The following is a 25,903-nucleotide window of genomic DNA, read 5'->3' on the forward strand; positions in this document are numbered from 1 at the left end:
GGCGACTTTTATTACTTAATGCCATACTCTTAATCTTTCTGATTTGGGTCTGGATTTCCAGGCTAACATGGCCAGTTACTGCAAAGATTATACTTGTAATGTGTTTCACAGGATGATTAGTCTGGACAGAGGATGACACTTCATTGTTTTCATCATAGCAATGAATAGCCCCATACAGTGTTGGAAGATCAACAATGGTCATGTGAAATGTAAATAACAGAACTGTAAACAACATCTGCATACGTTTTTTTTTTTCCCAATATGCTCTTTAAAAACAAATGTGATCATATGCATTACACTATCACCGATTCATGGCTTTGTTTGGTTGGTAATGCAATGGAACACTATATTTCTTTAATAAAATGTCATAAAATGATGAGTCATTTTACCGCATAGAGGTTACTGCTCTAACTATCACTACAAATGCATACTTTGATTCACAGTCAGACAGACAAGTTATTTTAGTGGTTAAGAGAGGTAAAATATTCACAAATTTCAACTGCAACCCAGCAACCCATTGACTGTAGAAATAACAAAGGTTGTTCAGGTCATAGAGTCAGGTTTGCTGTCTACTTTAGTGTGAAGGCAGGGGTTTGTGGACTTTTTTTCTCTGTTTCAAAGGATTTTGCACACAGTGGGAGGCCACAATGAGGTTCGAAAACATTCTAGCCAATATTAATGGATTTGGAAGATTTCAGATAATGATCGTTGTGATCAGCTTCATTGGCCGTTTCACACTGCCCTGCCACTTCATGCTAAACAACTTCATAGCTGCTGTTCCCGCTCACCACTGCGACATCAGCTCTCTGGATGACGGAGGTATTTTTAGGAATTTATCCCAGGCAGAGAGGCTTGCTGTTCTTATTCCACTCCAGGCAGATGGGACTCCAAACTCCTGTCAGATGTTTGCAGAGCCTCAATACCATCTGCTGCTCAACTCTTCAGACATGACTGAACTACCCACAGTGCCATGTCAGAATGGATGGGTGTACGATAACAGCACCTTCAAGTCTACCCTGACCTCACAGGTGAACTTCATTTCCTGTTACTGTATATCTAAAACATCAAACATGATAAAATGTACTGGTTCACCACCATGAACATCTTTGGGGAAAAGTCACTCATGTTTATCCGTAAACCTCTGTCTTTATTTGTTTATACAAGTGGGACCTGGTGTGTGATAGAAGAGGGAAAAACAAAGCCACTGCTACCATCTTCTTTGTTGGAGTGATGTTTGGAGCCGTGTCCTTTGGAAGTCTGAGTGACAGGTATCGCACCATGGCTTCTTGGCATTTAGCTTGTAACTTAGATTACCCAGTGCTTCAACCAATTTATTCAGATTTAAATTTAGAGACTTTCTGCCTTTCCATAGGTTTGGCCGAAGGATCATGCTGCTGTTGTCATATGTGTCTGGAATGCTCTTTGCTGTTGCAAGTGCTTTTTCTACATCGTACGTGATGTTCTGTGTGCTGAGGTTCTTCACTGGGTTTTGCATCACCGGCATCGTCATTGTCTCAACAGTCCTCAGTAATGATATATCTAAATTTCTGTTGTAAGCGTACCATGTATCATGTTGAGTTCACCTCAGAAGCCTGATGAGGTGTTTGTTCTTTGCAGGTGTGGAGTGGGTGGACATTGAGCACAGGAAATTGGTTGGAGTGATCGACAGCTTATCCTGGACATTTGGGAACATAATATTTGCAGCCATTGCTTACTTCGTGACTGATTGGCGGTGGCTACTTGTCAGTGTCAGCTCACCTTTAACCTTGGCCATCATTACCTGGAGGTAGGACTCAAAAGCTAAGATCATTTTAGTCTACCAGATGTCCCCTACTGTAAATGCTGGAAGCATTCTTGGGGTGGTTAGCACTGGGTTAAAGATGAACATTGGCGGGAGATAAACAATGTAGTTTGCACACTAATATTGGAAACTCTGAAGTATTGAATTAGACAATGTTCCATCTTTTAAAGCTTCATTTCCCAAAAGTTTAAAAGCATTTCACGAGCAAGTGCAAAATCAAGAGTAGCCCATTTTCTTACAGCCAGCTGGACAACATCTGAATGTAAATAATTACAAAAGTATTTAATTAATAGTATTATAATCTTATGACCTATCTGTCCCCTATTTTCTGCCATGCTTGTAACTTTTTATTCAAGTCTGATCAAATGACAGTGAAATTCTGAGATTGTTAAAAATTCCTCTACCATTTTTCTCATGGCTGCAATATTAAAACCGTAAACTATCACCACCATCATTTCCGCCTTTCATCACAACCAGAATGCATTTTTGGGTGCAGTTGGTGGATGCAGGTTTTGGATATCACCATATTTGGGGTAGAAACTGAATTTAGATAAACGTATGCACCACAGCATGGCGGAACATCAAAAAGGCTGAAAAGTGATGTCACTTGAGTCAAATTTAATTTGGGCTAAGTGCAAGTTTGAAAATAAAAATTAAAAAAACCTTGGGTTGTAGATGTGGAGTTAATAGCATTAGTTATTTGGTATTTTGGCTGTAAGTATATTTGGAGAGGTGTGAGGAAACTTCATCTAGAGATTGAACACACCCAAAGAAAGAATGTGAAAAGACAATGACTATTTCAAAACTGCCGACTACATCCTTTCTATGAACGCAGTATGAAACTGAAATAATAAATTTTTTTGGTAGTGTAACATCTGGGTATTTTTGGCACACTTCAGATTTTGTTTTTGTTTACTACAAACTGTATAGTACATGCTACATTTTGTCCGGATCAGAACGAACTGCTAGTAGTTTGAATACTGCTAAAATCTCTGTTTCCTCTGCATGGACTTTGATCATTGTGAGTCTAACAATATTATACAGTAGCAATGAAATGTTTAATTGGTGGAGTACTCTTAAACTTTCAGATTGTAGTATTCAGTGTGCTGAATACCTCTATTTTGCCTTTGTACCCAACTGAGGTAAGACACACAGGTTGGGGTACATGTTATTCATCCAATTTGTTTTTAATGTAAACATGCAATAAGATTCATTATCATGTCATCCATCAGGAATTAAAAATCATCTTTGGCTTCAATATTTAGGTGGATGCCAGAGTCGGCAAGGTGGCTCATTGCCAACAGAAAGCTGGAGCAAGCTCAGAAGTATTTGGAAAAATGTGCCAAGATGAACCGAACAGAGGAGTTCATTCAAAGGCTTAACACAGAGGTTAGCACATTCCAGATAATGGTTAAACCTCACAAAAACATTAACCAAAATCATCAACAGTCTTGTCATCTTTCAGGTTGCAATTAGTTTATGTTTTCTAATACACTATTACAGTTGTTAATCATTTAAATGTTACCACATGGTTTAAAGATTAATGCTGCTTTGCATTCTTTCAGACACTGTCCACTATTGTTGTGACTGAGAAAAGAGATCGGCCCTATTCGTACCTCGATCTGATAAATACAGCCAAAATGAGGAAACTGGCCCTATGTACTGGTATTATGTGGTTGGTATTCCCAGTTCTATAGTGCTTAATCATTTTAGGTTGTAAAATATAGTTTGTCTTATGTTTTATGTAATGTTACAATTCCAAGTTAATAATTTTAATTGTGTCTTAAACTATTTGAGTATGTGAGTCTTTACTTTCTCTTCCTCTAGGTTTTGTGTGGCAACTGCGTTTTATGGCATCAGCTTCAACATCACAGGCTTTGGGCTCAACATCTACCTCACTCAGTTTACCTATGCTTTAATTGAGCTCCCAGCCAAAGTATCAGTTTACTACTTACTGGATAAGATAGGCAGGAGAGGAACTGAGGTGGGAGCTCTGCTGATGGTGGGCGTCTGTCTTGGAATCAACATTGTAATACCTAAAGGTAGATCCATTGATGTCAACAGACTGGCATCTAAGGTTTAGGTTTTGTTTTTAAATGTAACTGTTTCAATGGCAGAGATTCATTATTAAATTAACGCCTGCAACAATAAAAAGCAATCCCTCAATTACTGATCTTGTTTTCAGATATGTCTGTTGTCAGAACAGTGGTGGCTGTCATTGGAAAAGGGTTCTCCTCTGCGTCATTTGCAACGGTTGTGCTCTACAGTTCTGAGCTCTATCCAACTGTAGTAAGGTAACCATGCATGCCATCTTTTCACAATTCTGGATTTGTAACACAGTGTATTCAGAGCTATACCTACACTGCCAGCCAGATCTACATAAAAGTAATACAATCCTCATTTAGAGGCCTAAAGCTAGTCTCTTCTGTGTCTTTCTAGGCAGAATGGTATGGGTTACAACTCTTTCATGGCTCGAACTGGTGTAGCTGTGGCTCCTTTGATTCTCTTACTGGATGAGGTGTGGAAGGACCTGCCCCAGCTCGTCCTGTGCTCTATAGCCATACTGGGGGGAGTAGTGGCAAGAACACTGTCAGAGACACGCAACAGGTGCCTGCCAGAGACCATAGAGGATATTGAACAACAGTGGTAGTGAACCCGTCTCTAGAGTCAGTGACGGTTCAGTCAAGCAATGACAGTGTATACGGTCTCCATTTTCTAATTAATTCATTTTTGATTTATGCTTGAAGTAGAATTACATTTAGCTTGTATCTACACATTGGGAGGTTATTTGGGGAGGTGTGATAAAAACCTGGAGATTGTATTGATCAAAAATTTAAAAACAAAATACTTAGGTGGTAATGACCAGTGATGACCACATAGGACCTGGTTGTGTCCTGAATACACCTTTAGTATTATATCTGTACAATGCATCTTAAGATGAGCTCCATGTCAGGCAATACACATTTACTTGAAGTGTAATAAAGTTGCTAAAAATTTCAAAAAAAAACAAACAAACACAACAACCACTATGTATTAAAATATAAAGCATACTAAAATAGTACAAGCCTGTACTGTACCAGTGGTGGTATTATTCTATGTACTGATTCATCACAAACCAGCCTGAGGAATCAAACTCAACAAGGGAGACCACCACTTTTGCAATAACAGGTTTTGCTAATTAATTTGTACACAGAAATTAAGTCAAAGCTCCTTTATTAAAGAAACAAAGCCAGCACAAATCTTTATGACTCAGCAATCCCCTCAAGGAAAATCAACCACATCTAAATGACATGTTCCTGAAAATCCTTTTGAAAATCTTTTATAGCTAGGTCTAATATTTGCTGCCGATATTTCATCAGACATTACACTTAGTTACAGAATTAACATTGATGGGGAAAAGAAAAAAAGACAAAAAGCAAACAAAATATAAAAATCTAAATGCTAAATTGTAAACATTAAGATACAGAAATATCTAAAACTAAATTATGCAGTTGTTATCCAGGACACTTCTTGGCTATTGTTCAGTATTGGGAATACTCCTTGCTCTCTAGTTTGGCAATGATTCGCTCCAGCTGTCGTTTAGCTTCACATTGTGGGAAGTTCCCCATTTCATAGTACTGGGGTGCAATCTTCACCAGCCTGTAGCAGAAAAAAGAAGGTCATGAATAAGTCTGTCAGGACATAATTCCCCATCAAAGTAGAATTATATACTGTAAATGTATCTTTATGAAACTGTATTAATGGATTTTCCAGACTATAGGTAGCACTTATAGTCCGGAAAGTAGCTGGTCCTGCAACTTAAAGTCAGGTGTGACTTATATATTTAAATATATGTAATTGAACATACTTTTAAATGCTAATTCATACTGAAAATATTACCGTTTACACCCATGCGAGGGCGCTCTAAGCTTGTGACAACTATATGCTGCTCCTAAAGGCAACTGAGAAAGACTGAACACAAAATGCCCTGAAAAAGGAAATCCTATTCTGCAGATTACAAACTACAGGTAGTGAAATAAGCAGCCAAAAAACGGTAATCGAGCAGCAGAAAGAAAGTTCTGAGTGAGTGAGAAACTTGTGAGGGACTGACGAAAAGGCTACTCTAACTGCAATGAAGAAAACAAAGAAAGCTAATCGCGGGCTGAAAGCAAGATGGCCAAACCTGGAGGAAGTTGGGTGCTTGAACAACGTGCTGCCGGAAGAGGCTTGTCAACGGTGCAGTTACGCCTCCACACCCTGGTAGTTATTCTTTGTGCTATTGTGTAGTTGAATAATTTAATGTGATACATTAACATAATGGATACCTACTGTATTCAGCCTGTTGTTCTGTGTGCTATTTAATAACTTGCCCTTCCAGATTAAATTTCTGTTCTTGGTCTTGGATTTTGTGAAATAAATTTCTAATTTAATGTCACTTCTGGTCCAGTGCAACTTACGTTTTTTTCCTCTTCATGATGCATTTTTTGACTGATGAGAGTTATTCTCTGAAAAATACAGTACTAAAATTTAAAATCTTTGCACACATACCATTCTGGTTTGATGTCCGTGCACGTGCGGATGTAGTTTTTGGTGGTGAGGACAAATTCATTGTAGAGCACCCACTCAGGCTTGTGGTCCAGGACTGTAGATGGGTGCAGTTGGACCACTTGGTTGTCTTTGACTGTGAGGTAATGCCCTGTACGCTCCAGATGAGCCACCTAGAGGATACAAAATAAATAAAGTGTTATTAACAAATAAATGATAACTAGTGGGGTTTTAGTCCACACACCCCCCCCCCTTGGGTAGAAACAGTTACTAATCTGTATTGACCTGCATAAAGAAGCCGGTGCAGAGTGCTCGGCGGATGTTGGTGTAGTAATCTCTGCTGGTGAACTCAGTGCTCCGACGGGGCAGGTTGAAGCGGTCCATGATCCTGGACAGCTGCTGCCGCACGTTGTCAGCAGACATCAGCGAACGGTAGTTGACAAAGTTGTCATAGCACCACTGGTTAGCCTCGTGGTCTGGAAAAGGTATAACAAGGATTCAGACATTTGGGTTCATTGTCCTTGCATTGGGAAAAATAAAACCGGTATGGGAAGCAATAAACATAACTAATGCTGCACTAATCAATGTTTTTTTATATAAACAATGCAGCAACTGACAAATGTAAAAGAAACCTCTTATAATGTGAAACAAACAGATAATTACTGACCAAATTTGCAAATACTTGGTCTATGAAGCATTTGTGATTCTTGGCCTTTAAAAACATCCTTAGTGAAAAAGCTAGCAAAGCCACTGTGTGGCTGCCTGCTCAGCATTAAACAACAGAAAGACCAAGTTAGCCACTAGCTGGTGAACACGTAGGAGCACCTACGGAGCCAAGAACACATTTTTCTCGTGACTCAGTGGAGACCAAACCAAAGCATTTCAGTACTTTGTGCAACATGATGCCCACGACTCATAGCTCCCCACTACTAAACAAATGTATTGTTAATTTGATGTTTGACTTTCACTGACTGACGTATGTTCAGTTCGACACACAAAGTCAGTTTTTACATTCATCTGATGAAGAGTAACGGTTTCTCTGTGCTCACCTTAAATCTGAGTTTAAGATGTGTACGTACGAGCAGGATTTTGTTACATCACAACTGGTTTCGGGAGATCCAATGTTCACCATACACAAGTCTAATGTTAAAACTTGAAGTCTCCAATGAGGAACCCAGCAGTTTGAATATTTATAATTTTGCGTGAATTTAATTATTTTTTGTGGAAAAGCCGCCCAACAAGTATAGTTAGGTCTTGAAACTTGTCTCACGGACATCTTTAAGACTGATGCTCACTTTGTTTGAAGGCGTGGTAGACGTTGAGCAGCGTCAAGTGGTCTCCGTCGATGTGAGCAAACCTCATCTTGGACTCGTCTGCTGCCTTCTTAGCCTCCGTGGGGCGGACAAAACACTGTGGGACTAAACAAGGTTGGTATGGGCCCCAACAAAGCCGCCCATAGGGATGAGTCAAACATTCACACAAAATTGGAGCAAAGCATATGATGCTAGGGCACTCGACACTGCGTTGGGACAGGGCAGGACCACAAGCTCTATCATAGGGGCTGCAGTCTTTTCACATGGTCATTCCCAACTGTAATGGCTATTAGCTCGTAGAGAGGGGGTCATTTAACCACATCTGTAAAACAAGAGTTTTCACACAACTACAAAGTGTTAGGTACACTAGCAGCAATGTTTTAACTTGTCAAGTTTCAGAAATTATACCTTTTCGTGTTGAGACATAATGCTTAGGCTTTTTTTTTTTTATACTTTCAGGCTACATATATAACTATGCACAAGTATTATAGGTAAAATTCACAGTGCATTATTGCAATAAAAAAGAAAATTCAAAAAATGTGATGAATATGAATACAATATTAAGTGGTGCCTGCCCTATCCACATGCCTTGGTGATGCAATACTCACGAAAAGGCTCACTCACCATTAAAAAAAATACTGGGCACATTGTGGCCCAAACAAATTATAACCTAAAATTAAAAGCCAATACAAAATTAAAGGAGAGTTCTCAAATTTAAGTGGAGGTTTCCAGAGTGAAATGGTAGTCCAACCAAAAACGGAATTTGTGGATTGAAAAGCCTTTTTGATGATTAAACATAAGTTCACATATGTAGGCTGCACGGCTATGAAATTAATAAATAAATGCCATTTAGATTGATATTTAATACCATGAAAATATTGACTATTGTACATACAATATAATCCCAACAAAATACTTCCTTAAGCTTAATGAAAAGCTTTGTTCAATACTTTAGTCTGCACCTCATTGCGTGCATTCTCAACGGTAAAAACAAAATTCTCATCTTTGCCACTTTCTCACATCTGGATGTAACTACAATTCAGAGGGTAACTTGATATACTGAACAAACTGTATGTAGTTGCTGCCAACTGGTCTAAACAAAATAATGTTTAGCATTAAATCCAGAAACACTTTCACATTTCATTGGACCAATACATTATTTACATTAATGTTTTGCTTACATCCTGCTAAAGGGAATCTATTATCTATATTCTCTATTTTAACACTGTCATATCTGTGCATGTTGCACATCCAAAGGCGTTAACAGAAGTGCTTGCGATACCACATCAAGACTTTCAAGGCTATTAAAAATGTAAAAATAAATAAATTTAAAGTACAACTTCAGTAACACCAAACTAAATAGTTATGTATGCTTAATAGACATGTCTTCATTCACATGTTTTCCATAATGCTGTGCAAAGCAACTAAATTCAGGGTGGGACACTTTTCCCTAACTACAAATGAGTGGTGTTAAACCCCCAAGAGACTTGGCACTTGGCCTACAGAAGGGACGGCAGACGTCAGCCCAGTCCTGGGCATTACCTGACAGCATGGCAGTAATGGAGAGGATCTCGTTAGAACAGTTAAATTCACAGCTGGCAATGACCATCTTAGCCAGCTGAGGGTCCAAAGGAAACTCTGCCATCATGGACCCCAGCTCCGTCAGGTCACCATCATCATTGAGAGCTGCCAGGTAATTCAGCAGCTCAAGGGCCCTCATCAGTGTCTCAGGAGCTGCAGACAGGGAAGAGACAGGTAGAAAGGTCAGGGCGTTATGGCGATTCATAAATACTTTATCATTCATAAATGCTTTATCATTTAATCTACTGTGCCTGCTGCAGACTAACTCACCTGGTGGATCCATGAAGTCAAAGTGCACAAGGTCATCAATACCCAGCTTCTTCAGCTGCAGCACCACAGATCCCAAGTTGGATCGAAGAATCTCAGGGTATGTGTTATCCTGGAGTGGGGGTGTTAACAATGTTAACAAACAAAACCTAATCGTGAATGTGCAAACACTGTATTGGTTCGGACTAGGCTAAATTGAGGTTTTGTTTTTGTCTAGCGTCAAATCTCAAAAGGTGAAGAAGACAAGACGTCTGTAACTGTTGTCACTTGCCTGCATCTCTGTTTTGTAGGCCTTCTCTGTGTAAAGGCGGAAACATTTCCCTGGACGTGTTCTGCCGGCTCGTCCTGCCCTCTGCTGGGCAGAAGCTTTACTGATGGCCGTGACGAGCAAAGACTCGACTCTGATACGGGGATTGTAAACCTGGACACACATTTGAAAGCATTTTTAAATTAAATAGTTGACCTGAGATGTACAAGGGAGCTCTGGCCTTAAGGTTAAAACAGGCAAACTGCCTCTGTGTTTATACCAATGACTTTTACAGGATCATCCAAGTTTTTAGTGCAGCACCATATTACTCACAAACTAAATGCAATAAAAAACCTGTGAGGTGAGTTCCGCTTCCCCACCTTTTGCTTGGCAAATCCAGGGTCGATGACAAACACCACACCATCAATTGTCAGAGAGGTCTCAGCGATGTTTGTCGAAACCACAACCTGAGGATGAAGCAGCAGGCTATAAAATGTCTAATACAAAAAGTAGGCACATAATGTAAACCCACGCAGTATAATGCATTGTTCTTTTCTTCCATTAGTTAAAATGTACCTTTCTTCCTATTGCACCATTTGGTTTCCTTGGAGGAGGCGGCTCAAAGATCCTTTGCTGTTGCTGTGGTGGCAACGTAGAATACAGTGGGATGATTTTTATGTCTCCGACTTCAGGTCCAAGGTCATCTACCTCACGCTTGATCCGCTTGCAGGCCTCATCAATTTCCTAAAAGAAAAAATTTGAGTAAAAGTTGCGTGTTGAGGAAAATAGAACTATGCACCTGTACTGAGAATTCCACTGGACCAGCAATGCCAGTGCTACAAGTCTTACCTCTTGACCAGTGAGAAAGAGAAGGCAGTCACCTTCATCTTCCTCACACATGTGAATCTGGATGACAGTGCGGATCGCTGCCTCAAGGTAGTCTCGCTCTGGTTCAGGGGTGTAGAAAATCTCGACAGGATGTGTACGTCCAGGAATAGTCAAGAGAGGACAGCTGTCAAAGTAAACCTGAAACTTCCCAGCATCAAGCGTGGCACTCATGACGATGACCTGTGCATGAAGGAAAAACAATGCAGTAAATGTTTTTCTGACTTTTACATTTGTTCCATTTAAGCCCCAATAGGTTTGTGTCGGTACATTTAAATCAGTGCCAGCCCCAGATCAGTAAACAAACACTGCCTTTGTAGATGTGGGTGGTGATGGCGCAGTGGATATAACATGCCTTTGGTGTGGGAGATCCGGGTTAAATACATCAACCAATGTGTCCTTGAGCAAGACACTTAACCACTAGTTGCTCCAGAGGTGTGCAGCCTCTGCCATATATAGCAATTCTAAGTTGCTTTGGATAAAAGCATCAGCTAAATGACATGTAATATAGATATTTTAATGACTTTTACTTGATCAAGATGATTCCATTTCTGACGTTTTTCCTTATGGAAGACATTGATCTGATGTAGTCTTGTCATGTGCAGTGCTGTATAAATTACTGCACTCCTTTTTATCTGTTAAGTGTTCAATACTAAATAATGTGTATGGCCAGAATAAAAACGTGATCAGACTTTAAAAAGAACCAGCTAAGTCCTCAGCCTGTGCTGTTAAGAATTTATTTTCTATTGTATTAATTATGCGCCAACCTCTTGAACCAGTGTCTAATTCAAACAAATTGTTTTAATAGCCACAAATTGTGGCTATTAAAAAATGATCTAGTACCTTCAGATCCGGCCTTTGACGCACCACCTCCTTGAGTACTCCCATCAGGATATCTGTGGCTAGAGTTCGCTCGTGAGCTTCGTCCAGAATGATCACACCATATCGCTCCAACAGCGGGTCATTCATAGCCTCTCTTAGTAACATACCATCTGTCATGTACCTAATGAAATTACAGACATGCTTTGTTAGATTGAGACATTTTTCATTCTAACAAAAAAAGACTGGTTGCTCTGTGGCTGTAAACATAAGTTATTGTGCATTAGGAGAACTCAATCACTTACTTGAGTATAGTCTTAGCAGTGCTGCAGTCCTCAAATCGAATGGAGTAGCCGACTTCCTGTCCAAGCATGACGTCCATTTCGTCTGCTACTCTTTGAGCCACGCTCATAGCTGCCACTCTCCTAGGCTGAGTACAGGCTACCGCCCGCTTAGGCCCAGGCAAGCCCCTCACCATGTCCACACACCACTGTGGGATCTGGAGATTGAAGCACAATTTAATTAATTCAGATAAGATTTTTTAAGATATAAATCACTCTTAAGCAATACTGTGCCATCATACTAGATATGGTACTTCAAAAGCTTTCAAAAAGCCGCACACAAGCTTTTAGTGTGCAGCAAATAAGATACACAGTTTTATAGCATATCAGACCTGTGTTGTCTTTCCAGAGCCAGTTTCACCAACAAGGACAAAGCTCTGATGACGTGTGATGATATCGCTGAAGTTTTCCTTGTACTCCCACACTGGAAGCTGTAACCGCTTCTTTAGGATCTCGTAGAAGCGTGGCGTGTGCGGCAGGTTGGTGAATGGGTTGATCTGCTGTTGCATAGCCATCTGCTTGATGGGCGCCAAACACGGCATGGTCAGGGGCACCGTGCTGTTAGACGGGAGACTAGGCGGCTTCAGGTCTCTGTCTCTGTCTCGGTCCCGATCTCGGTCCCTGTCCCTGGAGCGGTCCTCGCGGTCTTTGTCCCGGTCCCTGTCTCTCCTGTTAGAAATAATAATTAAGATACTTTGTGATTATTCCTATTAGGTTAACCTTCAACCAAGGTGTAACGTTATTAACCTAACAAAACTGGCAAATGAGTTAAAATATCTGAATTCTGGACTGCCAAGTGGCAATTATGACTTGGCTGTAGATGTAATAGACTACAGGTCAAATATTGTAATTATGGTGACTCCTATATGACAGCCACCTTTCATTAACATTAGAGCATTAACCTGCTCTAATGTATACTGTAGCTTGTCAGTTATTGGACTTTTGAGTCAGACAATGATGTTGATATGAGAACTGTGCTTACATTTATAGAATTAAGGATTTAGTTATTAGTTTTTGCTTAATATTTAGCCAACTCTCTTCATAGATTGGACAAAGTAATACACACAGCTCAATAAAATACAATTCAACAGAAACACAACTTAGCTACCCTTCCAAAATAACAACACAGCTTTAAATGGTTTCACCTAAATAACACACGTGTGCCTCACTGGTGAAGGCATCGTTTGGTAATAGCAGGAGCCGTCCTCAGTAGCTAACAGCTAGCTAAACTAACGTATATCTAGATAGTTATTAACACAATGTAGCTGAACACAATGCATTTATACCCCTGTATCAGCTAGACGGACGTTCTGGTACGGTTAAGCAGTGGCTAAGAGCACAATTACAAAAAGAAAATCTACGGTTAAATTGTCTAATCCATAGTGGCTATTAGCCGCATTAACTAGCATCAGCTAACATTTTGCTAGTATAAAACTGGTTACAGCAGACATGTTAACTTGGGAGCTCCACTTACCCCTCAGACCTCTTCTTAGTGGATGCGTAATCATCACCCAAATCCAGGCGATGTCTTTTGGACATTTTTAGGAATGAATTTAGCGTATATTTAATGTATTCAAGCGCGTACAAGTTTACCAAGCCGGAGCCAGATAGCTGGGTTTTCCAGCTTCCTGTATGTTTTTCTTCTTTTCAAATTGGTTCAACAGCGGTTGTGCAGATTACATTACCGCCGCCTGCTGGTGTGGAGTGTGGAATAATTATGGACTGGCACAAAACCTTAGACTGTAGACTCTTCTACATATATAAATATATATACATATATAAAGGTGGAGCCCCAGAGCGTCATGCTCGTCAAGTGGTTTGTGATTTTCGTGATTGAAAATGTGTATAAGATAATGCAATAGGCATACAGAATATACACTGATATCATCACATATCTAATTTTAAAAATATTTTGAGAACCTCCAGGAATTGTGCCTTGAAGCTTCGCTAAAGGTTCTTACATATCCTTTTATTTAAAACAACAACAACAACAACAACTTTTAGAGAACCTGTTCAGCTCAGCGCAGTAGTAAAGACAATTGGTAGAGAAGAAGACTGACTAAGTCACTGGAGCTGGCCGTGGCTACAGGCAAATAGCTTGCTCATGCTTTCTTTAAACTTTTCATCTAGAAAATGTAAAAAATATGACTTTAATGTAGACTACCACATCAGAGCCATTGCTGAACCGAACGCCACAAAACAATGACTCCACCCCCTTCCCAACAGGAGCAGGAGATAAATAAATTGGGTTCAGCTGCCCATGAAAAGTAAGCGCCAGCCTCCATTGGACTTAAATGATGAAAAAAACTGAAAACCTCTGCTCCACCCTCAGCAAACAGCAACGCCTACTGACACACTTACGACTTATGGAACATATCGCATCTTGACTTGTAGAGGATCGACAGTGAACGGCTTATCAACAGTGAAGATTGTAACGCTATAGCGGGTTGTTTTTGCAGACATGCGTCTACACGGGTAAGTAGTCTACTTTGCTCGTGTAGCTCTATTGAGTCTGCGTTTGGCTCGTTTAATTAACTCCATCTGCAAAATAGGCTAGTCCGTTGTACTGCGACGTTGTACTTGCTCAATGTAGCTTCTTTCTTCTTTTTTAGAGTTAATAGGATATATACAGTCAATAATGTATTGTGTGTGCATTTAGGCTATGTGGAATATAGCAAAGAAGTTTGGTACGCAACAGGGTGATAAATTACTCTTTTTGACATCATGACAACAAAAGAAAAAGATAACGGCATGCAAATTAGAGTTGAAAACAGTCGCTAAGTTTTTAATTACATTTACAGTGGAGGAAAGTAACTGCAAAAAATGCATTGTAGTTTATATATATATATATATATATATATATATAGATATAGATATAGATATAGATATAGATATATAGATATATATATATATATATATATATATATAGACACACACACACACACACACACATAGATAGAACAAAACAATTTATGTTTAAAGCCTTTATATACTTGATGGCTATTTCCATGCAAACCATATGAGAAAATGTCCTAATCATTTTAATATCTTTCAGGTCAATATTGGAAGCAGCACTATTGGCTCTGCTGGCAGGCTGTCAACAATGTGTCTTCGCTGACGGTGACACTTTGGCTCCACCAGAGGTCTCGCAGTACAATGGTACTCTGTATGCAGCCTGCAAAATGAGACCCAGCACCACACTATCTGATGGTCTGCCCAAAGTGTACGGTCAGGTGCTGTTTAAACAGGATTATCCTGAGGGAAAACTCAAAGTCCTTCTTCGGTTCAATGGTTTCCCCACAGAGGGTAACCCAGAGCTTCGAGCAGTGCACATCCACCAGTACGGAGACCTGAGCCGGGGGTGTGACTCCACTGGCGGCCACTACAATCCTCATGGTGTACATCACCCTGGCCACCCTGGAGATTTTGGTAACTTTAAGCCCCAGGAAGGAAAAGTCAATACGGTGATAGAATCTGAGGCAACGCTGTTCAGGGGTCTGTCTGTGATTGGAAGAGCAGTGGTGGTCCATGAAAAGATAGATGACTTAGGTCTTGGTGAAGACGCTGGGAGCCTGCTGCATGGAAACGCAGGCCGGAGGCTTGGATGCTGCATTATTGGGATGTCCTCCCCCAACCTCTGGAATACGTACTATAAGCTGTCTAATAGGCGACTGAAGAGAAATTTGTTTTACAGTAATGGCATGTAGGTGAATTTACAGATTTGGTCTTTGATTTCATTCATTTTATCCATTGTATTCCTTGTCTGATACCAAGAAAAATCGACTCAATCTAATCCCCTTTTTCCAAACATAGTGGCTTATCAAAACTAGTGGCAACTTTCGAATTGGTCTGCTCTACAGTCGATGGCGCCAAATTTAACTTTTTCCCAATTAAAACTCTTTCCAGGCTTATTTTGTGTCTTATACTTGTTTTTCAAGCAACAAATCAGTAGTTTAAAATCATTTATTTTGCAGAAACAAATTCATTTTGTACACATTTTTGCACATTCAACAGTAACGCATAGCTCTAAGTACTAGTACTTTCTATCTCATGAGTTAATATTTTTTACCACAAAAACACAACAGTTATCAGTGCTGGTAATCTACATGTTTTGGCTTCATTGTGTTACAGACTCACAAGTTCTGTAAATTTTCTTTACAAAACTAACTTAACCTCTTATCTAAATTGTTGTAAATGATTAAGTTTTGAAGATGCCTTTCAAGGAATTAAAAATAAAAGCATGTGTAAAAGAAAATGCAACTTCCTTTCAATCAAATATACAGCATTTTGTATAGCTTTCATGTTTCGCTATTAAACATAAAAACTTAGAGTAACTTGTAAGGGTGTTTATCTTAAAAAGCAAACTGTCCCACATTGTAAAATTCAAGACAATAAAGAAAAACTATTGGGAAATGTCTTTGTTTGAAAAAACAAAGCTGCTGCTGCTGCTGCTTATCTGAAATCACAACAGCTGGATGTCTTTATGTCGGCATAGTGATCAATAAGATATGGTTTCTTTAACGTTGCGGAAGCTTGGACTGAGAATTAATCTCAAAGCAACAACAAGCTTACTCTTAATTTGTTGTGCACTTGTATTAATAACTTACATTTGTACTGTATAGCGCCTTTTAGAAATCCTAAGAAGACTACAGAATTGACTGTACATACAACAGTCTGAGAAAGGAGACAGAAGAATAACACAAACAGTTCTATGTGAAACCTGAATCAGTATTTTACGCCAGAGTTAACAGCAGGAACTGTACATTCTCCTTCACTGTCAAGTTCAAACTCATTCACACATTATGTGTCCTAGGCACACAAAAATCTAAATCATCACACCTTTGTGAAGGTAGCATGATAGCCGTATCAGCCTCAATTCACAGCCCTTTTTTCTACTTTTTAAATCAGCATAAATCACAGTTTCTTCACACTAAACCTAATACATACACAACGTAAAGCTTCAAACTTTGTGGCAAACAGTTTGTCATGGTGACAATGGAAAGAGTTATTCCCAATGGTGTGGAAGAACTTGAATGGTGCACACAGAGTTCTGACCTCAAACCCATCCAATATGTTTTGGATTAACTAGTCCAGGAGCCAGGCTTTATTGCCCAACCTAATGTTCTTCTGGCTAAATGGGAGCAAATCTCTGCCAATATTTTCCCTAACATTTTGTGGAAAAACAATCCCTGTAGAGTGAAGGATGTTGTAGCAATATATTTCTGTTGGGCAATCACATTCGGTTATGTTCAGATTTTTACATTCTTTGGGCCTTGTATGAGACTCTCAAAATGGATCAAATAAAAGCAGGAATTATATCAGTCAGCCAGTTAGGGCAAATGCTAAGATATTATTTATCTTTACTCTGATTAGTTACTATTTTGACAGGGTTATGTTAAGAGGAAAATCCTTCATAAAGTGTCGCAAAATTGGGTTTAGATTTTTTAACTTGAGCCCCCGCCCCCCAAAATATCTGTGCACATCCCTGCTGTGTAATAATACTTCGGGGGATCACTGTTAACTCAAGGCATCTATTATCAACACTAGTGTCCCTTTCTGCGCTACTGAACTCCAAACGAGCTGTTGTCCAAACTCTTTCTACCATGAGGATGAGCCACTGGAACAGAGACAGAACGTCAATCACACTCAAAGCCCACTCCCATGGAAACCGCGCTCAAGCGGGTCCCACTGCAAAAACATTACAGCTATAGTAGCTTAGCGTTATGGGGAACTGAATTTGATGAATTCCCTGTATATCGGTACACAAGTAAAACAAGATTTTGCTAGCTAGCACACCCAGCGGCCCCTGTGCCTCCCTCCCCGCCGCTAGAAGATTACTTTGCTAGGAGGAGAGCGGGCGGCAGCTCTGGAGACAAACCATCAGTTAGCAGCTATAGCAACTTAAGCTAGCCAGCACAGCGTGCTAGTGGCCAGTAGGTCTAACCTGTGTAACAGCAGTAACAGAAAGTTTGGTGATCTGGCAGGGAGTCAGGCTCGTCCAAGATCAGCAAACTTTTTGTTAACCCTAACCCTTTCCCCCGCTGCTAAAAAAAAAAAAATTAGACAAAACACTGCTGAGGATTTCATGATTCATGAAAGATTTGACAGTTCCTGACTAACACATGAATCTGTCCCATCTGAAAGCTCTTTCTTCTGGTTTGTCTGGAAGTCGGGCTGCCCTTCTTCAAAAATTGCAGTGGCAGCACTGGATATTGTGCTTTTGATTTTTTCCTCTGTTTCAACAGTTTCCAACCCCTCTGTGCATTCATCTGACTCATTCTCTCCTCCTCCTGCGGGGTCAGAGTTCTCTAAGGTGTGCTGTAAGTGGTAGAGGTCCGACAGATTGTGTGTGGGAGAAGAATCACTGACACACTTCTCTTCTTTTGACCGATGACTTGTTAAATCTGTTAAATCAGTTGTTACCTGCGATTGACCACTGTCATGACACTCTTCACTGTCTGGTGTTTCGGTCTGAGGGCTGACTGGCTGTTCTTCAGCTGACTGGTATGAGAGGTTTGGCGGGCACGTCTCCTCACTGGATGGGTTCTCTTCAAGAAGCTCCTCTTGACTGCCTGACACAGCTGGTGGTACATTATCTTGGAATGGGATTTCCGTGGAGCTCTTCTGATCAACATATATTTTTTCTGAACCTTCATCACCTGTAATAGAAGACATAAGAAATATGGCACCGGGAAACAGATGGCTTACACACTGACAGACGTATAGGTCACACTGGATATTCACCTTCCTGTCCATGAGACTCAGCCTGTTGAGTATGCAAGATAATGGTGTCTTTCCCTCCTATAATGACAGAAGATCATTCAGTGTAAGCCTTTATAAAAGCAGTACAGTCATCTGTATACAGTGGTGAAAGTAACTAAGTATATTTACTTAAGCACCCTACTTATGTACAATTTGAAGATAAAAAAGCCCCACCTTTACCAACTGCAACAGGAAACCCATATTATGCTCATTTCCATTTAATTTCTACTGTTAACATGCTTTTATGTTCCAAAAACATTTTTTCCCCCCATACTGTCTAAATATACCTGTATTCAGTCTCTGTCTGAAATGCTCGGTTTTCGCACTTGTCTCTTTAAAGTCAAGCTTAGACAACGGGAGTATTAAAATTAGGGTTGGATATCAAAGTGTAGCTCACAATACCATACGATACACAATACATGGATCACGATACAGCAATTATCAGTTTCTTGCTAGACAATCCTATAATGACACATCACAATATTGGTCTGTGTGATTGTATAATGCTTGTGAAAAGGTTCAGTGCAGGTTTTCTGTCTTTTTTCACTTTGAGTCTAAACTGTTGAAAAACAGCAAAATTCCCCTAAACTGCTGTTTGCCATCCCGCTGAAAACCGCTTTCTCTTTGGCTAGTTAACTTATGTTCATTCCCTAATTTGTGTATTGAGCACCACCTCGAGGAGCCATGAAGTAGCAACGCTAGGAGCAGGGACATCTGCTTAGAGTGCCTTATTTCATTAATAAAAAAACAACAAAAAAATTTGGCACCAGCGTATTGATTCTCATATTGCACAAAGGCCAAAGATATATTGCCGTATTGATATTTATTTCCCACCCCTCATTGGAATCCTAACTGATTGTGAAATCAGGTTGCAACACATAAGTAATATCTTCTACTACAGGATATTATTAAGATTATCCATGCCCAACCTCACGTGATCTCGCTCATGTGATTCTATGGGGAAGCAGATGTAAACAAAATGGAGACTAACATGGTGCAACAACTAGCTGTGGCGTTAATAAATTGCAGTGACAAAAAAGAAACGCGGAGGCAAAACGAGTGTGGATTATAAAAATGGTTTGGGAGACGCTGTTAACGCGGGTTTTCTGTCCTTGGTTTTTCAGTGAGAACAAGTTTCCCTCTCTTGTGTACTGCTTTGCATCAGCGTCAGCTGCTGCAGGACTCATTGGCTGTTGCGAAAGTACTGCTATAATCATACCAATTTTATATCCTAAATATCAAAATTTCATGTTTGAAATGATCGAGTTGGCCTGGTTGCGTCTGTGAAAGGTTTTGGAGGTTTAAGATTGGATCTGTAAACCAATCACATTATCAAATAATTTGGGTCAAACTTTGGTATCTATCCAGGTCCTGGACCAGATTTCTCCGCTGATTATCTTGAACAGTGAATTGGGGATAAATCATCCCAAAACTCCTGTAGTCTGAGCCCGGCTTAACCCCCCCCCCCATCTATGCTGTGATTGGACAGCGTTTCAAGGTCTTCCGCCCTTTTGTCATTGCAGCCGGCAATGACTGGAACAACACTGCAGCAGCACTTTCTACCTATATGGAGTACTTTTACTTTTAAAAGAGTATTTAAACACTTTTATTTGTTATTTTACTTCTGTAAAACATCTGTGTACTTCCACCAATGCCTGTATGTCACAAGTTAAAGCTCTGTACAGAAATATAATGAGTATATGTCATTTGGACAGAGAAGAGGAGAAATGGAATCAGATGAAGTTCATAGGGCAAATGTAGTTAGAAGGAAGTGAAAAGGAACATACTTCCAGATATTCCCAGAGACACATTATAAGTCAGGCCTCCAGGTAGCAAGAAGCAAAAGGAAAGAAGAAAGGATAAGGAATGTAAATTATTTTAAAAAGTGAGTAGAATACAAGCTTCAATGAAACACAAAGTCTTAAGACAATTAAAAGACTTATGTTCACCCGGCAGGCTCCATATTCCAGACATTTCTAATGATTTTAGTTTCATCTCCAGCTCTGCTACTCGATTACCAAGAATCCTAAAGACAAAAAGGCACAAAACAATGAAATTCACACGTTTTGTCCGGCATCCAAGTTATTGATTGATGGAGTGTGTAAAGAGTGTGAAGAATGAGATTGAGTACTTGTTGATTTGGCGTTGGTGCTGAATCACCATGTTCTTCTCGTGGATGGTTTCCAGCAGAGCTGTGGCAAGTGATTTGAGGTCTGAGATGGACTGAGGAGTCACAGGCAAACTGCAGCCGTTTTCTTCAGACAGCAACAATTCCTTCACTGGACACACACACACACACACACACAAATCATTAGTAACAATTAAAGCAAAGACACTAGAGTTGCCCCAATCACGTTTTTTTGTCAGCATGGCCAATAACTGGCAGATAAACGTCCAATAAATGGCTGAATTTTGGTTCGGGGAGCGCTATCTTGTGACAACTTGTGCCAACTGTGCCTGCTTCAGTCGTTACCCACTTACTACATTTGGTTAGGCTAAAAGGGGTCGTTTGAAAACGATCAAATGTCATGAAGAAGGGAAGAAAAAAAGATGAAGCTGGTGTACCAAAACTTCGCATTTTATCGAGTCTGTCCAAAAAACAGAGCAGTACCAAGAACTCCCAAAGAGCAAGGCAACAATATTACAGTAAGTCTAAAAGGACAACTTAAATATGCTATGTAATTACACTTTCTGACTATCTGCCTTTTTTCTTTCATTCTCCGCTGTCAGTTCGTGTGTTTTCTCGTTCCAGTTGGCACATCTGGGTAATGCAGTTGAATAAGCGTTAGCATGTTGGATGTGTGTTCATTCATTACAACAGTGGTTGTATATATTGGTTCCACATTATATGCTAAATCAGTGACTAGAAAGCACTAACAGTTGATAACAACATGCGGCTGTTCAATTGGGGAATCCCTTACATACACCACATTTTGTCTGCGATATAAGGATTTATAAAAACGTCTTTTCCTGGTTTACATTTTGTGACATTGCAAATACTGAAGTGTGAGGGATTTTTGAATAGATGATCCTTCTGACCTTGTTTAGCAGAGAGCACCCCAGTCAATGCACTACTGTTGGGTTTCCCACAGATTTTAGAGGTTTTCCTACAATCCAGGGCACTCTGAAATCAGTGAAAACCATTACTAAGCATAAGAGGTTTGTGTTTCTGAGAGAAGAAAAAACTTTAATAAATACACTTTAACATTTGCAAAAAATTAGCTCTCAGTCATTGAATTAAGAAACAATTGAAAATAATTTTATTTTCAACAAAAATGTAACTACCTTGTACTTCACCAGGTTTGTTTTAAGCAAATTGATTTCCTCTTGACGTTGACAGAACCGTTCATGCAAATACCTGAAAGATTATTTTCATCCAATCCCATTATTAAATCATTAAACCTCATCAGTTGTATCATCAATCTGTTTACTGACTCAGCAAAATGAAAATATTCATTCATCATACATAATATTTCTACAGGTTTCACCAAGTCAAATTTAGGAATTTATAAGACCATTATGAATTAAATTAAGACCTGTATCACAACATCAAAAAAAAAAAAGTCTAATTTTAGAGTTTGGAAACATTGAAACAATTCCAAGATTTTCTCATTGGCATTATAGGACTGGTGTCTCACGGCTGCAACATAAGTTGCATATTTGTCTCATTTGTAGTTCTAATGCAGCAAATTATATATGGACTAGCAACAGAAACACCACACAATTAAAAAATCATTTTAAATGAGCAGTAGAGGTAGTGTTACATTGATGTAGGAAAATGAAGACTGGTTTAGGAAAATAAGATCTAGAGCACAATACTTCAGTGCATTTAAGACTTTTTAAGGCCTAACATTTTTTAAAGTGGATAGATTACTGCAGATACTCTTATTTCTAACAACAAGGCACCAATGAAATATCTTTCAAAAAGAGTAACAAACCTGTTCTCCATGCAGAGTGCATCTATGTCTAAAAGGCGTATCTCATCGTTGCCCAAAATGTGGTTCATTTCCACATTAAGACGGTGAGCTTTCTGCTGAAACACGTCCCGCTCTGCTCGCACGTCCTGAAGCTCGTCTGTGAGCGACTTAACGCTGTGCTCCAGTACCTCGTTCTACAAAACACAAAAAACACTATGGAAGTACAGACACTTGCATTCATGCTAAGGATAGAATACTTCACCGGCTCATATTTTTTGACTAATTGAAGAAAACAACAACAGTAGTTGTTTCGTGTTTCACTCTTGTCTCCAGAAAACATACTTTTAAGTGATATTTGGCACACTTCCTAATTATTATCATTATATTTTTGTGATTTATCATAGCAATAAATCTGTCATAGATATATGAAATTGTGCACTTGGGCCTCTGAGAGAGCCTCCGGTACTTTCATAGTGTCTGTTCAGAAGAAATGCGAGGATTAGCTGCTTTTCTTTCGAATTACTTTTTTTGAGGGTTTACTACTACTTTTTTTGCAATGATTACTTTAATACTTTAAGGAAATCTTCCTCATTATACTTACACATTCCTTTTACTTAAGTCAATCCAGGACTTCTATTTGAGTATTTTTACAGCATGGTATAAGTACTTTCTGTAGGCCTTTATGTTGATGGGGTGCTGTCAACTACAAGTAATTAAATTAAAGTCACCTGAATTTTTTAAAAACAAAAGAGAGAAAGTAGCAGACAGTCAGTTCCTTGTTCTCACCTGCTTTCCGGCTCTTTCCAACTGTTTGACCAGATCCTCTCGTTCATGGGCAGGGAAGTGTCGAGCCCCAACCTCCTCGTCTCCCAGCCTCTGTTTGGTAATGGTCATTCTTAAAAGCTGTTGCAACGGAGACACACAGTCACATTTTCTGCACAGTTTTACAATATGTAATTCTGCTTTATTTCATCTGGTGAACTTATTTTGTTGCAATAAAATAAACTTGTACGTTACTCAAATGTAAGTTAATTTTTATGACCACCAAATTTGAATCATAATAGTTAATTATTATTTTGGAGATATACTCAAGAAACACAAAGATGAATAAACATACATTATAACCTAATGTATTGCAACTTTCAGAGTAGCTCACAGCATGTCATGGTACCTTGTTATCACCTTGAGCTTCCACCAGTCGTTGTTTTAGCTCCTTCACCTCCTCAGAAAGTAGAAAGCTTTTTTCTCTCGAGTCTCTCAGTAGCTGAGCTAAATTCACCTGAAGAAGACATGAACGTACATGATTGACATTTAAAGCTATACAGAACAAGACTTGTTTGTAATTATTCCCTCATTCCTTAACCTGAAATGAAAAAGGGGGCAACAGTGGTGAAGACAGTCCCAATCCCCCTGGTACATGTGTTCTTCTTGCCCAAATAAAATGATAGGGTTGTTATAAACACTGGCTGCAACCAGTGATCCAATAAATACAGTTGGTGTGTAGTACTAAACTGTGTACATAGCAGAGTTGGTCCACCTGGAGACAGCTAGGTTAAATTCTGTGATTATTTTCCCCTTTGAAAATTTTAACTTACAACTTAAAAGACCAGCCTCCATTAACACACACACACACGAAATCTAGGTATTAAAACATACTTTGGAGTCTAAGCTGCAAAATGCAGTATTAAGGAAGCCTTTCTAACATTTTATCTACCACTTTATACATTTTTGTAAGACCGCACAAAGAACATCTGCAGGTTAACATCACTGACCTGATTTCTTTTCTCAGGAGGAAGAGAGGGATCTCCATCCTATTGGTTGTAAAAAACAACAAGGGAAACTGTCATTAAATGCAACATTTCCAACATTTAATAGTAGACGATAACCAATTTTGTTCTCAATTTTTCTGCTTTTTGTAAAGCTCATGATGCATCTTTCCGACTGTACTAGTTCTACTTACAATGAGTTCTCTGTACTTCTTTTTGAGTCCTTGGTGTCGCTCACGCAGCTGGTTGGCCATCAGTTTGTACTGATCCCTCTCCTGCTGGCAAGTGTCCAGCTCCTTCGACAGAATCAGAAGAGCTTCTGTCTTACTCTCCAACTTCTGCTTACAAATGAGGAACTGCTTGTGAGAACAAAGTTTTCACAAAAGAGAGAAAAAGTTAAGGCAGTGTTATGTGAATATTGAATACTGGCTCCATCACGACATCTGTTAAGGTAGGGAAATCACCTTTTTAGGAGCCTTGCAAATATTTCTTATTTTCATTACTGATTATTCTGTCAGTTACATTTTTCATTACAATTGTCTATTAAATGTCGGAACATAGTGAAAAATGCCACAATTTCCCAGAACCTGAACATATTCTATTTGCAATCATATGAAACAGAGAGAAGCAGCAGATCTGCACATTTCAGAAAATGAAACACACGAATGTTTGGCATTTTTGCTTAATAAAATAAATAACCGATTGATCAGTTATCAGGGCTGTCCTCATAGAACAGTAATTTCAGTCATGGGTAGCTATTATTTGCCTTTATTACATTATACTAGGTTTGTGTAAAACATTCGACATAAGGGTGATCATGCATTCAGCAAGAGCTGTCATCTAAATGTTTTAATTGTAACTGTGTAGTCTGATAACCAGTAAATAGCCAATAGATCTGCAGTCAGGTGCATATAGTTGTACTGTAGGCTTCATCTCATCATCTTTGTTGGCTCTGCAAGTGCAAACATCTAGCCTTCTTCCTTATCCACATAGGCTGAGAGAAACCAAAGCAGCTGAGATGTAATCCTCTTTACTCTGTTTTATAAACAACATCTTCACCTGTATGTGGCTGCTATCAGGAGGCGACACACAGCTTTTAAAGAGTGTGAAACGTTACCGATTTGCCGCGAATGGTATAGTTTGATGTACAAACATGAGTGGGTAGAGAGTGTATCCCGTGTTCAAGCTTTTCTCTCTCTGCGTCTTTCGAGTCGTCTCACCTCGTTGGCCAGCGCCTGCCAGTCGCTCTCGCTCCTCCGGGACGGATCCATCTCTCCGCTCGGCAGGAAAACCAATATCAATAATGACGCAAGGATGTTTTCAATCACGCATCACCATGTTGTGATTAGATTTGGAGAATATTTGCATCATCAACACGGATTAGGTGATTGAGGAACACACGAGCTGCATCACTTCCGTCCCCTACCGACGTCAGAGTCGCGTCACGACGAATTTGGCAACCCCCGTACACGTAAAACTGCGACGTATCTCTGTCATGGATGAATGGAGACCCAAATTATGAATATGATTATATCATGATCAGTCATGTACATTTAGGATCTTATCTGCTTGTCTGATGTTTCCAAGGTCATTCACCAATCTGTTTGACCTGCCATACTAAAACAACGTGCAGGATAAAATAACGTATTAAATAACGTAAAAAATATATATAAAAATATA

General features: G+C 39.4%; 4 protein-coding genes across 6 annotated transcripts; 2 read left to right on the top strand and 2 right to left on the bottom strand.

Moving 5' to 3' along the window:
* Nucleotides 1-604: 604 nt before the first annotated feature.
* LOC117955460 (solute carrier family 22 member 7-like) lies at nucleotides 605-4,618 on the top strand. Its single transcript, XM_034889995.1, has 9 exons — nucleotides 605-1,028; nucleotides 1,165-1,268; nucleotides 1,373-1,527; nucleotides 1,618-1,786; nucleotides 3,067-3,190; nucleotides 3,367-3,476; nucleotides 3,629-3,843; nucleotides 3,987-4,095; nucleotides 4,241-4,618. The coding sequence occupies exons 1-9, from the start codon at nucleotides 648-650 to the stop codon at nucleotides 4,449-4,451; spliced, it is 1,578 nt and encodes a 525-aa protein (XP_034745886.1). The 5' UTR covers nucleotides 605-647; the 3' UTR covers nucleotides 4,452-4,618.
* A 379-nt stretch (nucleotides 4,619-4,997) lies between these two features.
* LOC117955282 (pre-mRNA-splicing factor ATP-dependent RNA helicase DHX15) lies at nucleotides 4,998-13,496 on the bottom strand. Its single transcript, XM_034889685.1, has 14 exons — nucleotides 13,253-13,496; nucleotides 12,111-12,447; nucleotides 11,743-11,936; nucleotides 11,462-11,621; nucleotides 10,583-10,801; nucleotides 10,310-10,477; nucleotides 10,114-10,200; nucleotides 9,758-9,907; nucleotides 9,490-9,598; nucleotides 9,181-9,372; nucleotides 7,621-7,743; nucleotides 6,611-6,801; nucleotides 6,329-6,498; nucleotides 4,998-5,440 (listed from the first exon to the last, which is right to left on the bottom strand). The coding sequence occupies exons 1-14, from the start codon at nucleotides 13,315-13,317 to the stop codon at nucleotides 5,323-5,325; spliced, it is 2,283 nt and encodes a 760-aa protein (XP_034745576.1). The 5' UTR covers nucleotides 13,318-13,496; the 3' UTR covers nucleotides 4,998-5,322.
* A 502-nt stretch (nucleotides 13,497-13,998) lies between these two features.
* Nucleotides 13,999-16,079, top strand: LOC117955769 (extracellular superoxide dismutase [Cu-Zn]-like). Its single transcript, XM_034890471.1, has 2 exons — nucleotides 13,999-14,253; nucleotides 14,834-16,079. The coding sequence occupies exons 1-2, from the start codon at nucleotides 14,240-14,242 to the stop codon at nucleotides 15,483-15,485; spliced, it is 666 nt and encodes a 221-aa protein (XP_034746362.1). The 5' UTR covers nucleotides 13,999-14,239; the 3' UTR covers nucleotides 15,486-16,079.
* Nucleotides 16,080-16,681: 602 nt separating this feature from the next.
* Nucleotides 16,682-25,673, bottom strand: LOC117955376 (coiled-coil domain-containing protein 149-like). Of its 3 annotated transcripts, none has more exons than XM_034889846.1 (13): nucleotides 25,444-25,673; nucleotides 24,418-24,561; nucleotides 24,230-24,268; nucleotides 23,629-23,736; nucleotides 23,244-23,360; nucleotides 22,479-22,651; nucleotides 21,826-21,898; nucleotides 21,580-21,664; nucleotides 20,672-20,819; nucleotides 20,490-20,566; nucleotides 20,328-20,363; nucleotides 18,523-18,579; nucleotides 16,682-18,437 (listed from the first exon to the last, which is right to left on the bottom strand). In XM_034889846.1, exons 1-13 carry the CDS (start codon nucleotides 25,492-25,494, stop codon nucleotides 17,869-17,871), a joined length of 1,677 nt encoding a protein of 558 aa, XP_034745737.1. In that variant the 5' UTR covers nucleotides 25,495-25,673; the 3' UTR covers nucleotides 16,682-17,868. The 3 variants fall into 3 exon arrangements, with proteins under 3 accessions (XP_034745737.1, XP_034745728.1, XP_034745745.1); XM_034889837.1 differs by having other exon boundaries at nucleotides 24,418-24,579; XM_034889854.1 differs by lacking the exon at nucleotides 20,328-20,363 and having other exon boundaries at nucleotides 17,869-18,437; nucleotides 24,418-24,579.
* Between the last annotated feature and the right edge of the window lie 230 nt (nucleotides 25,674-25,903).

Source organism: Etheostoma cragini, chromosome 2 (genome assembly GCF_013103735.1).
Source record: "Etheostoma cragini isolate CJK2018 chromosome 2, CSU_Ecrag_1.0, whole genome shotgun sequence".
NCBI lineage: Eukaryota > Metazoa > Chordata > Actinopteri > Perciformes > Percidae > Etheostoma > Etheostoma cragini.

Excerpts from the sequence above, each read along its gene's own strand:
- LOC117955460 (XM_034889995.1), top strand. The coding sequence starts at position 648 with ATGAGGTTCGAAAACATTCTAGCCAATATTAATGGATTTGGAAGATTT. Across the intron at positions 1,269-1,372 it reads TTTGGAAGTCTGAGTGACAG|GTTTGGCCGAAGGATCATGC; the intron begins GTATCGCACCAT and ends GCCTTTCCATAG. Across the intron at positions 3,844-3,986 it reads CAACATTGTAATACCTAAAG|ATATGTCTGTTGTCAGAACA; the intron begins GTAGATCCATTG and ends TCTTGTTTTCAG.
- LOC117955282 (XM_034889685.1), bottom strand. The coding sequence starts at position 13,317 with ATGTCCAAAAGACATCGCCTGGATTTGGGTGATGATTACGCATCCACT. Across the intron at positions 10,478-10,582 it reads TCTTTCTCACTGGTCAAGAG|GAAATTGATGAGGCCTGCAA; the intron begins GTAAGACTTGTA and ends TTTTTCTTTTAG. Across the intron at positions 9,599-9,757 it reads CCTACAAAACAGAGATGCAG|GATAACACATACCCTGAGAT; the intron begins GCAAGTGACAAC and ends CCCCCACTCCAG.
- LOC117955376 (XM_034889837.1), bottom strand. The coding sequence starts at position 25,494 with ATGGATCCGTCCCGGAGGAGCGAGAGCGACTGGCAGGCGCTGGCCAAC. Across the intron at positions 24,580-25,443 it reads GGCAGGCGCTGGCCAACGAG|TTCCTCATTTGTAAGCAGAA; the intron begins GTGAGACGACTC and ends TCTCACAAGCAG. Across the intron at positions 21,665-21,825 it reads CAAACCTGGTGAAGTACAAG|AGTGCCCTGGATTGTAGGAA; the intron begins GTAGTTACATTT and ends CACTGATTTCAG.